The sequence below is a fragment of the Choristoneura fumiferana genome, chromosome 9, assembly GCF_025370935.1.
Source record: "Choristoneura fumiferana chromosome 9, NRCan_CFum_1, whole genome shotgun sequence".
In the NCBI taxonomy this organism is placed as follows: Eukaryota; Metazoa; Arthropoda; class Insecta; order Lepidoptera; family Tortricidae; genus Choristoneura; species Choristoneura fumiferana.
Window position 1 is genome coordinate 10,945,823 of NC_133480.1, and position 13,459 is coordinate 10,959,281.

General features: G+C 39.5%; 3 protein-coding genes across 5 annotated transcripts in view; 2 read left to right on the forward strand and 1 right to left on the reverse strand.

Annotated features, from left to right (window-relative positions):
- Window positions 1–800, forward strand: part of LOC141431216 (uncharacterized) — a 31,206-nt gene extending 30,406 nt beyond the window's left edge. For both annotated transcript variants that reach the window (XM_074092287.1, XM_074092286.1), the window contains exon 2: window positions 238–800. In XM_074092287.1, coding sequence (XP_073948388.1) covers window positions 273–800 — 528 coding nt within the window. In that variant the 5' untranslated portion in view covers window positions 238–272. The remainder of the gene's footprint in view (window positions 1–237) is intronic.
- The window catches only part of Flo2 (flotillin-2), a 320,392-nt gene that overhangs the window by 173,560 nt on the left and 133,373 nt on the right, over window positions 1–13,459 (reverse strand). The gene's annotated exons all lie outside the window — the stretch shown is intronic.
- LOC141431215 (glucose dehydrogenase [FAD, quinone]) lies at window positions 840–4,363 on the forward strand. The gene is made up of 2 exons (XM_074092285.1): window positions 840–1,005; window positions 1,368–4,363. Exons 1-2 carry the CDS (start codon window positions 865–867, stop codon window positions 3,075–3,077), a joined length of 1,851 nt encoding a protein of 616 aa, XP_073948386.1. The 5' UTR covers window positions 840–864; the 3' UTR covers window positions 3,078–4,363.

A 13,459-nucleotide genomic window follows, 5' to 3' on the forward strand; every position in this document is an offset into this window, starting at 1 on the left:
CTTCAAAATCTCATAACATTTATTTTTTAGCAAAACTAATTTTAAGCTTACAGTATACACAGTGAGTCCACAGTGGCATACTTAGCTGCATATACGAGTACGTGTATTTGTTATATTCATATTACACATTTCTATTGCGGATGATAAAATATTTAACGGTGATATATTTACTTCTAATTATATCCTTCAAATTATAATTATATCATTATATTCACCTCATCCTTCGTATCTTTACAGAATTGAAGTAACGAGACGGCGCAGCCGACCTCACCATGGGTCAAGAACAGTCGTACGCCGCTCACGCTAGCGGGCCCGCGGTGCGCTACAAGGACAAGTATCAAGACCCCAACCACTACCGCAGCACCCCCATCAACTTCCCCACAGACTTCGACGAAGACTACAAACGACACAAAGTCAGGAGAAGCGCGGAAAGCTTCAAGAGCGACTCCTCAACCAAAAGCAGCGGCTACCGAAGCGGCTCCAGCGGCTACGAATGCCGCTCCGAACGCTCCACCAAAAGCGACTACTACTGCAACTCCGTATACAAAAACAACCACTACAAAGACGTTAATAAAGAACTCTACAAACCAGTCAAGATACCAAAGGAAAAACGATACAAGCTCCAACTGTTTGATGATAAAGACGAACTCAAGTCGGCACGCTTGAAGAGTTACCACAGCGAACCAGAGACCACAAAAACGAAGCCAGGCACGACGCCTAAGAAGGCCGGGATAAGAAATTACACACCGAAAATCCTCTCAGAGGAAGAGCAGAGAAAGAAAGTGGATGACTGGATATAAGAGAGCTAAGACTAGTAGGATAAGTTTTAAATATTAGTGTAGTAGTAGATGAGACGAAGCGAAGATGGAGGCCGCAGGAGCGCTCGCGAGCTTGGCGCCGTCGCCCATCACCGTGCTGGGTCTGATACCACTCCTGGCTCTTGGGATCACGTACTTCAGATACCAGCAGTTCGACCCAGAGTCTCACATAACCGATGTCAATGCTGTAAGTTACGAGTACACCAAACTATATCCGCATCAGCATATTGTGTGATTTTGAATATTAAATTGAGCGTAGGCGTAACTTTAATCACAAATCTCATTCTACCCTAAATTTGTTCTCTTTTTGCGGGCTGTTTCACCACTTATTTATTAATTTTATGTGACATGTAAATATGATGCCGCCTCTGTTTATGCGGATAAAACAAACGGAGACGGCATCACAGGTATCTGTCATACAAATTTACCAATGAGTGGTAAAACAGGCCTTAAAATAGTAGCTTCTATCTTTAGTTTAATTGAATTTGAGTTTTTCATTTTGAAGTTCATTTTTTACGTAAATTAAGGAAACCATTTTTGAAATTTCAGGTGTTGCCGATCTACGATTTCGTGATAGTGGGCGGCGGATCAGCGGGGGCAGTGGTGGCGTCGCGGCTGTCAGAGGTCGGCAATTGGACGGTGCTGCTGCTGGAGGCGGGTGGAGATGAAACTGAGATATCCGACGTGCCAGCCCTGGCCGGGTACACCCAGCTCTCGGAACTCGACTGGCAGTACCAGACCACCCCATCATCCAACAGATCCTACTGCCTCGCCATGAACGCCGATCGCTGCAACTGGCCTAGAGGCAAGGTCCTCGGCGGCTGCAGCGTCCTCAATGCGATGGTCTATGTCCGCGGGAATCGTAACGACTATGATCTCTGGGAGGCGCTCGGTAATCCCGGCTGGTCCTACGACCAAGTACTCCCCTACTTCTTGAAATCGGAGGACAATCGGAATCCATACCTAGTGAACACGCCGTATCATGCCGCCGGAGGTTATTTAACGGTTCAGGAGGCTCCGTGGCGTACGCCGCTTTCAGTCACATTCTTGAAAGGAGGCATGGAGCTAGGGTACGAAAACCGAGATATCAACGGTGCGAAACAGACCGGGTTCATGCTGACGCAGGCCACAATGCGGCGCGGCAGCCGCTGCAGCACAGCCAAAGCGTTCTTGCGACCTGTGCGTATGCGCGATAACTTGCACATCGCGCTTGGTGCGCAAGTTACCCGGATATTAATTAATCCAATAAAAAAACAGGCTTACGGCGTTGAATTCATACGCAACGGACAAAAACAAAAGGTCAGAATCAAAAGAGAAGTTATTATGTCGGCAGGGGCCTTGGCAACGCCAAAACTGATGATGCTAAGCGGGATTGGACCGGCTGATCATCTGAAGGAACATGGAATCCCCCTTGTGGCAGACCTTAAAGTCGGTCACAACTTGCAGGACCACGTTGGGCTCGGTGGCTTGACTTTTGTTGTCAACAGACCTGTTACTTTCAAAAAAGATCGCTTTCAGACATTTTCAGTTGCCATGAATTACATCCTGTACGAAAAAGGGCCAATGACAACTCAAGGAGTGGAGGGCCTAGCGTTTGTGAACACCAAATACGCACCCAGCTCTGGAAACTGGCCCGATATCCAATTCCACTTCGCGCCAAGCTCTGTCAACTCTGACGGCGGTGAACAGATCAGAAGGATTCTAAACCTACGGGACCGAGTGTACAACACCGTCTACAAGCCCATAGAGAACGCCGAGACTTGGACTATACTTCCATTGCTCCTTCGCCCAAAGAGCTCTGGTTGGGTGAAACTGCGGAGTCGTAATCCATTCCATCCACCAAACATAGAGCCGAATTACTTTGCTTACAAAGAAGACATTAAAGTTTTGACCGAGGGTATCAAGATTGCCATGGCTTTATCCAATACGACGGCGTTCCAGAGATATGGCTCGCGGCCTCATAACATTCCGTTGCCAGGCTGCCAACACCACGTTATGTTCAGCGACGAATACTGGGAGTGTTCCTTGAAACATTTCACGTTTACGATATACCATCCAACCGGGACGTGTAAGATGGGGCCGAAGACCGATGCTGGGGCAGTAGTGGACCCAAGGTTGAGGGTGCATGGGGTCGCTAACCTCCGAGTGGTGGACGCTAGTGTGATGCCGACCATCATCAGTGGCAATCCTAACGCTCCCGTGATCATGATCGCCGAGAAAGCCTCGGACATGATCAAGGAGGATTGGCTCGTGTTATGACAGTGCTTAGTGATCGTTATTGTGAATAGACTTAAATACTCAGCTAAGTCATTGAACTTTTTTTGCGTTAAGGATTACACATACACTTATTAGGTACATGAAGTCAAAAGTGATACCCTGTAACTGTGACTTAACACTTTAGACTTGTAAATGTTCATCAATTAGGCACCCAAACCACAATTCCACAAATATGACATGTAGAATTGACGTATCAAAAGTTTAAAAAATAAGTACAGTCGAACAAATTAAATAATGTACCGGGTGGAACCTTAGTGATACTCAAGGAAATCATAGTGAAATTGATTATTCAAACGTTGCACCCTGTCTGTTACATACCTAAATCAGTTTGTTCGACTACACGTTTTATAATTACAACAGTTCGGTTGATATGTATATACATATTTTTGAAACTTTTAACTTTAATAAATATTATAATAGTGACCTAGACTACGACAAAACACACGAAAATACTCTTTATTAAATTTTGTTTACCAACTTAACCTGAAGCTTATCGCCTAACATTTCTGACGCTCGCGATCGCAATCAAATGTCAGTTTTTGTATGCGAAATCTGTCATTCTGCAATCACGAACGTCTGAAACGTTAGGCAATACAGCCTCTGGTGTTTCTAGCATTGTCATTACATCCTGTTGATAATTCATTTCATTTTTTATTTATAAACCTGACATAGTAATGACGAAGATGGAAAACGGAAAATTCTCTTAATTATTTGCTTGTACAGCGAGCGTAAGAATTTGCGATAAGCTTGTAAATAGTATAATTGTAATTTACTTATTAAATGTTCCAAGTTGATTTAAGTATGCGAATTGGTGTTATTTTATTTTGCTGAAGACTATGTGTATGTAAATGTGTAGTGCACAATTAAATAAAACAAGCGAAATTATGGTTTATGTTCATTTGTTTTATAAACCCAGAAAGGATGATGAGACTTACAAATTGATACCAGAAGTTTGTGTGTTCAAACCCGCCAAATCGAGCAGATCAATAAAATTGTAGGTTAGGGCAGTCGATTTTGCAGGATATTGTAATGGATTTTTTTAGTTTTATTTTTAAAACATTTGTTATAGAATGTAGACTATGATGTAGACCACAACTAACTTTTACGAGCTCTATATTTTTTTATTTAAAGCAGTCACTAGTGTATTTAAACTTTTGGGTTTGACCACGCATCCTTCACCTCACCAAGTCACCACCTCTCATAACATCGTGCATATTTACATCAGAATGCTCTTTCTATTATTAATAAAGAACCATTACTTTATGTAATTATTTGTTTGCATGTCGAAGGTAATCCCTGGACCTACTGAGTTTACCGATTCTAAAAATACTTACACCTATCCCTGATAAACATAGGATACTTTTTATCGTGGGAATATTTCCCGCTATACCTATGAGGAAGAAGTTGCAGGCAACAGCTAGTCTTTGATAAAATTTAACTATCGTATGTAGGTATCGTAAGAGTACGTGTATATTTAGAGAAGACTTAAAGGGCTTATACTTTCTTAAAAGGCCGGCAACGGACCAATGACTCTCCTTGAGTACTTAGTACTCATGGGCAGCGGTGATCATTCATTTCCCATCAAATGAACCGCTTGCTCGTTTGCCTCCCTCTCATAATAAAAAAGCCTATAAAATGCGATTGTCTCGTTTTTGTAAGATCAGTCATTCATCAGCAGCAATAATGGTGCTGTTAAGTACCTCGGGCTACGGAGATCAGATCACTGATTGATCACTTACCCAGTGGCGGACTAAGCCCGTCAGAGGCCCGGGGCGGCGAAGCTGAATGAGGCCCCCAGCTTTAAAAAAAATCTAGTTTAAAAAAATGTAGGTACTGAGCACATTTTTAAAGTCTTGTTTAGGATTTGGTCAGGGGAACGCGAAGGCATTTGGGGCCCCCCAAGACCGGAGGCCCGGGGCGGGCCGCCCCGCCCCTTCCGCCCCCCTGTTAGTCCACCACTGCACTTACCATCAAGTGTACCGCATGTTCGTTTATCGGCCATAGTGAAGAAAAATCTACAACATCTACTCAAATCATCAATCTATCGAACATTGTATGGTATATTTTTTATCTACAAGTCACAAAACAGAGAAAAAAGTATTTTTCTATGTTCCGTGACGAGTGGCATCGGGGCAGCTGGAATATGAATAATGAGATGTATGCCACAGTATTGTTTATTTATTAAAAACATCACGATTACGAAGCAAGTTTCCCATGTGAATTGCACTTCACAGTTGAATACAAATAAATAAATAATACTTACCAATGTCGATGACAGAAGCCCAAGTAGCATAGCATCTTTTTCTATATACACCAGTAAGAAAGAGACACTAAACAACCTGCCACTTAACAGTAAACGTGCCAGCCTTCTAGGTGAAATTGAGTCTCGCCAGACCACAATAGAGGCAATGCAATAAAGAGAAACCTGTCAAGACGTGGTTTTAATTTTTCTTGAACAATTCAAGTAATTATTTAAGACTTTAAATACTATAATTAAAGAAATCCTTTGATACCTTGTATTCCCAAAAAAATATGACCGTCCCAAGTCAATAATATTGAGTTAAATAAAGATTCCATTAATCGCTTTACTTGTTTCGATCCGTTTTTATGATATTATTTATTCTTTTAGTAACAACAAACTGATACACGTTACGCCATCTAGTAAATAAGAAACAAACTATTTTTATGAATTTCGAGGTTATGTAGCGTCATCTAGTGACAAATAGATTAATATGAATGATAAGCGGCATCTGTGGAGGAGTAGCGAAACTATAATTGCAGCAACGCAACATCAACTACTACGGCATAAGTTACACCGTCAGTCAACAGAGGGCGTTGAGGGCAAAACCAGTCGAACATACTTTTTTTTTTTGAAGTCGGTGGGTAAGCATGATTCCGTATTGTATAGTCAACCGAAAAAGGAAATCTGTCGCCTTTTTCCGGATTGGTAAGAAAATTGGATACATTCTTTAGATTGCAATTGTCTTGATGAATATGAGGGTTTCTGTAGCAGGCTAGTTGGCGCTAGAATCGTGAGGTCCGTTTGACAATGTTAACATTTGGACGGAACTCACGACACTAGCGCCATCTAGCGATATTTAACCTCTTAAGAGACCCTTATTAGTACTGTGAGCGCCGGTTAGGAATCGGAACTAATAAACAAAATCGATATTGATGTAATCTTTCTTTTGAATTCGAGTTGCGAAAAACGTTGAAGTTACATAAGTAGACAAATGCCCAAATTTTAAAAACACCTCTTAACTACGTCACGACACGACCCGGCACAGTAATGAAGGCAAGAACTCGACTTTATTGCGCACTCATAAATATTAATAAATTGGTAATTACGGTGCTTTTAAACCACTTAGTATTCTTGAGTAATAATTACATGTACCTATTTCGGAAGTAAAATGCATTATTTATTTAAAGTAATTTAAGCATAGGTAGGCAAAAAAAATATGCCAAACTGATGTTAAAGAACTCTAGTTTAAAAAAACTTTTTCTCTATGTATGTATGTACATACCTAATATTTCTGTGTTGCTTACAACATTTTAGTGTCCAACAGAGTCACTGTATTGTATATTTTGTCTAGTCTATAACCAAGCTATTATGCTCGCTAATATTGAGTTATGGATTGCATTTACGTAATATACCTGGTATTCATTTTAACATAATATCTTTATAATAATGTGCATAATTATTTTATTTTGTTCGTGTAATTATTTAAAAAAAAACTGTTTATTTCTATATACCTAACAACTGCGAAGCCATAAGGGCCTATCCACATGGCGTATTTTTTAAACGCCGACAACGCGCATTTACTGCGCCGAAAATTGTTACAAAGTTAGTACAATAAATGGGAACGTCCTTCATTTCATTCTTAATTTTTCACAGTTATTTTTAGAGTTGTTATTGCTGTAGTTTATGGAATAATAGGGTTTTAATAATTACGTTTATTGCTTTCACACCTAGTTGGTTTTTACGCATATTTCTCTGTATTCAAGTCCATTCATATAACATGCAATAACCGCTTACGCCTGCGCACGGACGGTCAATGCGTGGCCTGTGAGCGATCACGTACGCAAAATTATATAACCCGGCAGAAAAGGCGTGTTTACACAAACCCGTAAACGTATCCCCTACGTAACCTTTAGGGGTTACCTAATGGGGAATTTTGGATACATCGCAAAGAAAAACGGTAGAATACTAACCCTGCAAGAAACGCTGAGAATAGTATAGATAGATCTACCCATAGGACGCTCCTAATCGTGAATTGGCAATTTTTGTTACTGGTAACAAGCACCTTTTAATACAAGGCACTTATTCAAATTACCCAAAAAAAACCCCGACTGTCTTAAAAAATACTTAGGTAAGTACTAAAAATAAGAAAACAAGTCTAATAGGCTAGAAGCCTAGCACTCTGTTAAGTAGCTAACTTAAAGAACAGAATAAGTAATAGTACAAGTCTCCTGTTGCCTGCTGTTGCTGCAAGTACTGCTTAAAGTTCAACAGTCGGGACCCATTAGGTACCTACTAAGAATTTTTGAGCTGGTCACGATTGGAATGGGTGGGGTTAGCTACTTAACAGAGTTCTAATAGCCCAATAGACTTGTTTCCTTCTTTTTAATATTTTTTAAAGCAGTCGGGTTTTGTTTTAAAATTTATTGTTTTATTTCACTTAATTAATTAATTGTTTAATAAATAAATAAAAAACACAAACGGGCTGTCACCTTTTGTCAAAAATAATTGGAACTTATGGTCGATAATCGAATTGAAGTTCGGTAGGTATGTACTCGGTTTCATTCTATCTTCTGGGGACATCGGCTTTAGCTATGGCCTGCTTTCATTAATTTTGTATCATGGTCATGTAATTTATGGAATCATGCGGAGGTCCATATCAATTTGCTCACCCGCGACCGAGCGAATATCCGAAGGGCATCCTTGCCTCCACATAATTCCACTGCAGTCCAATACAGATCGAGGAGGAAGAAATAAAGAAAGAAAGACATCGAAAGTTGACATTAATACCACTCAATACTGATAGGATAGTCTAGAAAAATCTCACCTCTTCGCATAGTAACAGTATCAGCTAGAGACAGACGGAGCGTGTACCTAATAACCACAAAAGTTACGCCAACCTGCATTTCCGTATCGAGAGAACAATTTCCGCGGACATAGTCTTTAATTACGAAGGATCTCATTACATCGTGTTCGTAATTGTGTAATTCTATGAACCCTATTTCCTTTGTTTATGTAATTTTGTACGTGAGTTAACGCTGAGATCGCTTGGATTCTTCGTCACTGGTGACCTCACTGTGCACTGGTAAATTGCATAAAGTTAAGTAACGCTGCCGGGCAAAGCAGAGTCAAAATCATAGGCTAATTCTGAATATAAGTAGTTTGTTTTGGACGCATTGCCATAGAATCGGATCGTTTTTTTTTTCAGGGGGCAATATTATACCTACTCACCAATGTCACAATTACACTCACCCAGATAGTCACAAACACGTCACAAAGTAAGCAAAGCTTGTGTTATTTCACCGGTCGACGGTCGTCAATTGGGGCCATCTACAAATTAGGTCACACATTTATGATTGGCGATTTGTCTTTTGATTTGATCAAAATTGACGTGACGTAATTTACGGATAGTCCCTTAGGGCCTTATTATATCACACTTGCGATTTGCGGGCGAGTTGAAAGCGAGGCGAGCGTGCAGCGACTTCGCTGCGAGCGCGTAACGATTTCGCCGCGAGTGCGTAACGATTTCGCCGCGAGCGCGCAGCAGAGTTCGCCGCATCTAGTGCCAAATTCGAACTTCGTATCTTGCCGCCCCGCTAACGCTTATATTATTTCATACGAGAGTGAGAGAGACGGTACGATACCGAACTTCGATTTTCGCAGTAGCCCTCCTGTGACGTCATGCTGATTTTCCCGCGAGTACGCAGCGAATTCGTTGCGCGCTCGCGGCGAATTCGCTGCGCGCTCGCCTCGCTTTCAACTCACCCGCAAATCACAAGTGTGATAAGGCCCTTAAATATTCGGAGGATTTGGCGTATGGAAGTAGACCACTTAGTGTACTGAATAATGAAGTGCTATTTAGGCCTCGCGTACGCTTCTTATGTAATTTAGTTTTATAATAGTTAGTTTTCTTAGTACCTAGTATGTTAAGGCAGGCTTACGTACAACCAAGGTACAACTAATTGAATAAATAAGGCTTTTATGATAGGGGAAAAACGCGCCAGCGGGTCGCCTGACGGAAAGCAATTACCGCCGCCCACGGGCTACCGTAACATTACTAGCTGTGCTCGCGACTTCGTCCGCTTGGAATTAGAATTACCTCAGCCTGTCACAAGCCACAACGTAACTCTGTTTGATTTATTGAGTCAGTGATGCAGGAGTCAAAATAAAAGTAGGCTATGTTAACCTTATACTTAGCTATCTGCCAGTGAATGTTTAGTCAAAATCGACTCAGCAGTTACGAAGATTACCAGGAACAAACAGACAGACCGACAAACAAAAATTGTGGCACATATAAATATAGTTTCATGGGTATGCGATTGGTTAAAAGTTGTTATTGTGATATTGCAAACAGACACTTTGATTTTATTTATTTGTAGGTACAGATGTATTTTATATTATTACTGGTACGTTGTCGAACCTTTGTGAAAAAAGTGTTTTGAAGACCTCTAAGTTAGCCCGGAAATATTGTGAATAGAAAGAAATATACAAAGGTAATTCTCAAAAATGCGATAGGTACGTATCAAAATACCTCCATAAAGTTTAAAAAGAATAATGGATGATAAATACACAATGGTCATTTGAAATCATGCAATTTTTTCACAAACTATTTTACAGAATTGTTATAAAATAAAGCTAACCTAACGTAAAATCAATCTATACAGTACACGATCATAAAAGTTTATACAATCGATAGTTTCACCGAAAATTATGTTATATCAAATGACCTTATACATTCATTTCGCCCATTATGCATTTCAAACTTAATTTTTTTGACTTGTTGGAGGAAAATATTTTTTGCACCAAGTTCCATTCGTCGCGGGGAGCAGCAAAGCGGAAGGCTGATATAAAAATAACTGCTTGATTCACGAGAGCATTATCGCCGTAAAACATAATGTACAATGGCGCCGATAGCATGACGGCGTGGCTAACATAAAAGCCAAAGCAAACATGCTGGTGACGCAACGCGACCCATTACTGGGGAACTTTCGATTTCTGGATGAAGCGTCTCGCTGCGACTAGATACGGCGGCGTATAATGTTCCGACTACACCCACTTCTGTTCACTTCAATGTTTCATCTGGCAACGTAAAAATTGCAGAACATTAATTTATTTGGTTTGGGGCGTGTAAATAGCCAATTTTTCGGGATTGCAGAAGAATATAAACCCTCTAGTTTATTAAATTATTTTTTATTATGAGAGGGAGGCAAAAAAAATTAGCACGTGGGTCTTCGATATGTGGGTCATCTGATGGGAAATGATCACCGCCGCCCATAAGTACCAACTACTCAAGGAGAGTCATTGGTCTGTTGCCGGCCTTTTAAGAAAGTATTAGTCCTTTTCTTGAGAACTCCGATGTCATTGTTGTATGGAAACATTGCTGACTGAAGTTGATTGACGGTGCCAAAACGATTTTTTTAATAATGCAGAAGCACTCACCGGGTTCGGAGCTCAGCCGCTGATTTAAGCGGGGATCCTCCAGGATAGTTGCGGTATATAATTTAGTTAGTTAAATAAAATATACAGCTCTGTCTATAGGATAGGAGGACACTTTTGCCGTTGTCTAGTGGGTTTTGCCGTTCTAAGGTAAAAAAAACTAGAAAACGAAGCATATACCTTATTAGTTGTATCTTTTTGCGGAGAACAATACCAGTAACTCAATATGTACCTATGACACTGATGAGTGATGATACTAAGTCTGCCAGAGAGCAACTGCACTACATACAGCCAAAAGAGTATTTAGTGTGCGAACATTCTTAAAATGCACGAAAGTTCGAAGAAGTTTTCGGAAAAATTCACGAAAAGACCGCGCTAAAATAAGTTAAGTGATTCTGCCCCGTTCAAGTTTGGGCTTAAAATATTTATGGGTAGTGTGGCTCTACATTAGTAAATAATTAATATGCAAAATTTCAGCTCCCTAAACTTTGTTGTTTTTTGTAAAATAAAAAACACCAAATGACTTATCTTCAATTTTTTCTACTGGCCTACCGTCAAATACTGAGGTCAAATAATCACTTAGTAGGATATCTCATTCACTCATCTCACACTCAACATTGTTTCGTCAATATGATCATATATAACATATAAAACATGTAAACTTACGCAGGACGTTGTGTTGATAACCGGAAACGATTGATTAGCAGTGCATGCTGGATTATAAGTATAAGATTTGTTTGTGTAAGTTGCAATCCAATCTTGCAAGTCAATTTGACCCACTTCCCATTATTCAGATTCAATCAAGTTTTTGCACACATCATGTTTCGTTACGACAAAATCGTCTTCTGGTTGAAGGCTAAGTGGGTTAAGAAGTAGAGATGTACCAGCTAGTCGGGAAAGTCGCGAATAGACACGACTAATAGGCAAACGATACTGTTAATCAGGCGCTTTATGACAGCACTGGAAAAGAATAAGGAAAACTTATAACAAAAAAATTAACCGAATACAAAAAAAAACATGAAAATAATTTTCTACCAGTTTGAAGTCGATGCCTCAAGTCAGCAGCAGATTACAATTGCACCCAAACTTAGCCGAAAGCACTAATCAGCGTTGCCGAATAGTCGGCCACCTCAGCCCTAATTACCTACTCGGTTAGTCGGCGAAATTCATAGTCGGCCCATCTCTACTAAGAAGCGTAACGACAAACGACTAGATAGACACCGGAAGGCAATCCTTTTTGTTGCATATTCACTAAAATCTGTACAAAACATTTGACATGATTAAATGCATTCTTTGTCCGTAATATTATGCTTACAAATGCCTGTTAATTACTTATGTCTTCTGTAATATGCGTCTTCCGCGCACTGTGGCCTACTAATGTTTTTTTTTGTTCTAGTATTCGGCGGTTCCTTTTTACAGTCATTTGCTCTCTTTTTTTAGCTTAAATTAAAAATTACATAACACACATTCGCTAGCACCACTTTTGAATAAAAAATAAACGCCGTATAAATAAATCTTGGGATTTGATTTCCAAAGGGCCTTGCAATAAATACAAAAATAGGATGCCATGAAATTTAGTAATATAGAGCCCCGATGACAGCACAATCAGGTAGATAGTTACTATCAGCTAAATTGCAGTTTTTTTAAATATAAACTACCTAATCTTCATTACCTTCATACAACTATTTATTCTCCACAATATATAAGCACTTATAAGCAAGAATGCGTTTAATAAGTCTACGTAAGTTTGTAAACTGGACTGGCTAAGCTTAGAACAGAACAGACTTAAAATATTTGCCACGAACAAAAAGTAAAACTGGCTTTTTACAATTGACATTACTTACATATTTAAAAAAAATAGAGCAAATTTGTACATAGCTTCGTGTTAAATTGTTAAGCTTAACTTGATTTGTTTAACAAAAAATAAAGAAAATTTTTAACAAAAAAGTAAAACCGACGCCGAAAAAATAAAAAAAATTACAAAAAATGGAACCGACTATAAAACCCTTGAAAATATTTTTCTAGCACTAGGTACCTACTAGCTCGAAGTCGGTGCCTCAGCACGAGCCAGCAGGAATGGAACAATAGTCGTCTACCTCACCTACCTACATACTATGGGTTTCATTCAATCCATCCTGCTGGGTCGTATTGAATATTGAAAATCGTTCCACAATTGACTGAGTAATCGGCGAACATACATAAAAAAAAATTACAAACATTGGAACATAGAACCTCCTCCTTTTTTGAAGTCGGTAAACAAGATGAATGATGTTTCTATAGCCTAAAACCACGATTTGGCCTGCATCGGCATTTCACAATCGGATTTAGGGTAACGGATAGACCGGTATGTCACAACTGTATTAATAATTAGGTGGGTGAGCTACACGTACTTTTTCATCATCCGAACCATTGGTATCATCGGTGTCATTATTATTACACTTTCGATGACATACATTATGTCATACTTTACTGTGATCTAGCTTTAGTGTTATTTTGTGACAGCTATTAATTTAATAAAAAAAAACATAAGTGTGCGTGTACTTTTATAACTTTATGAATACTTAGTATGTTATAACAATTGCGTATATATAGTTTTAAACAAATGCGGTTCTAATTTCAATGAACAACGTAACCTAAGCACTTGGAACCATTATGATTCCAACCTTTTTTGATTGGTTTCTACTTCGGA

Excerpts from the sequence above, each read along its gene's own strand:
- LOC141431215 (XM_074092285.1), top strand. The coding sequence starts at position 865 with ATGGAGGCCGCAGGAGCGCTCGCGAGCTTGGCGCCGTCGCCCATCACC. Across the intron at positions 1,006-1,367 it reads ACATAACCGATGTCAATGCT|GTGTTGCCGATCTACGATTT; the intron begins GTAAGTTACGAG and ends TTGAAATTTCAG.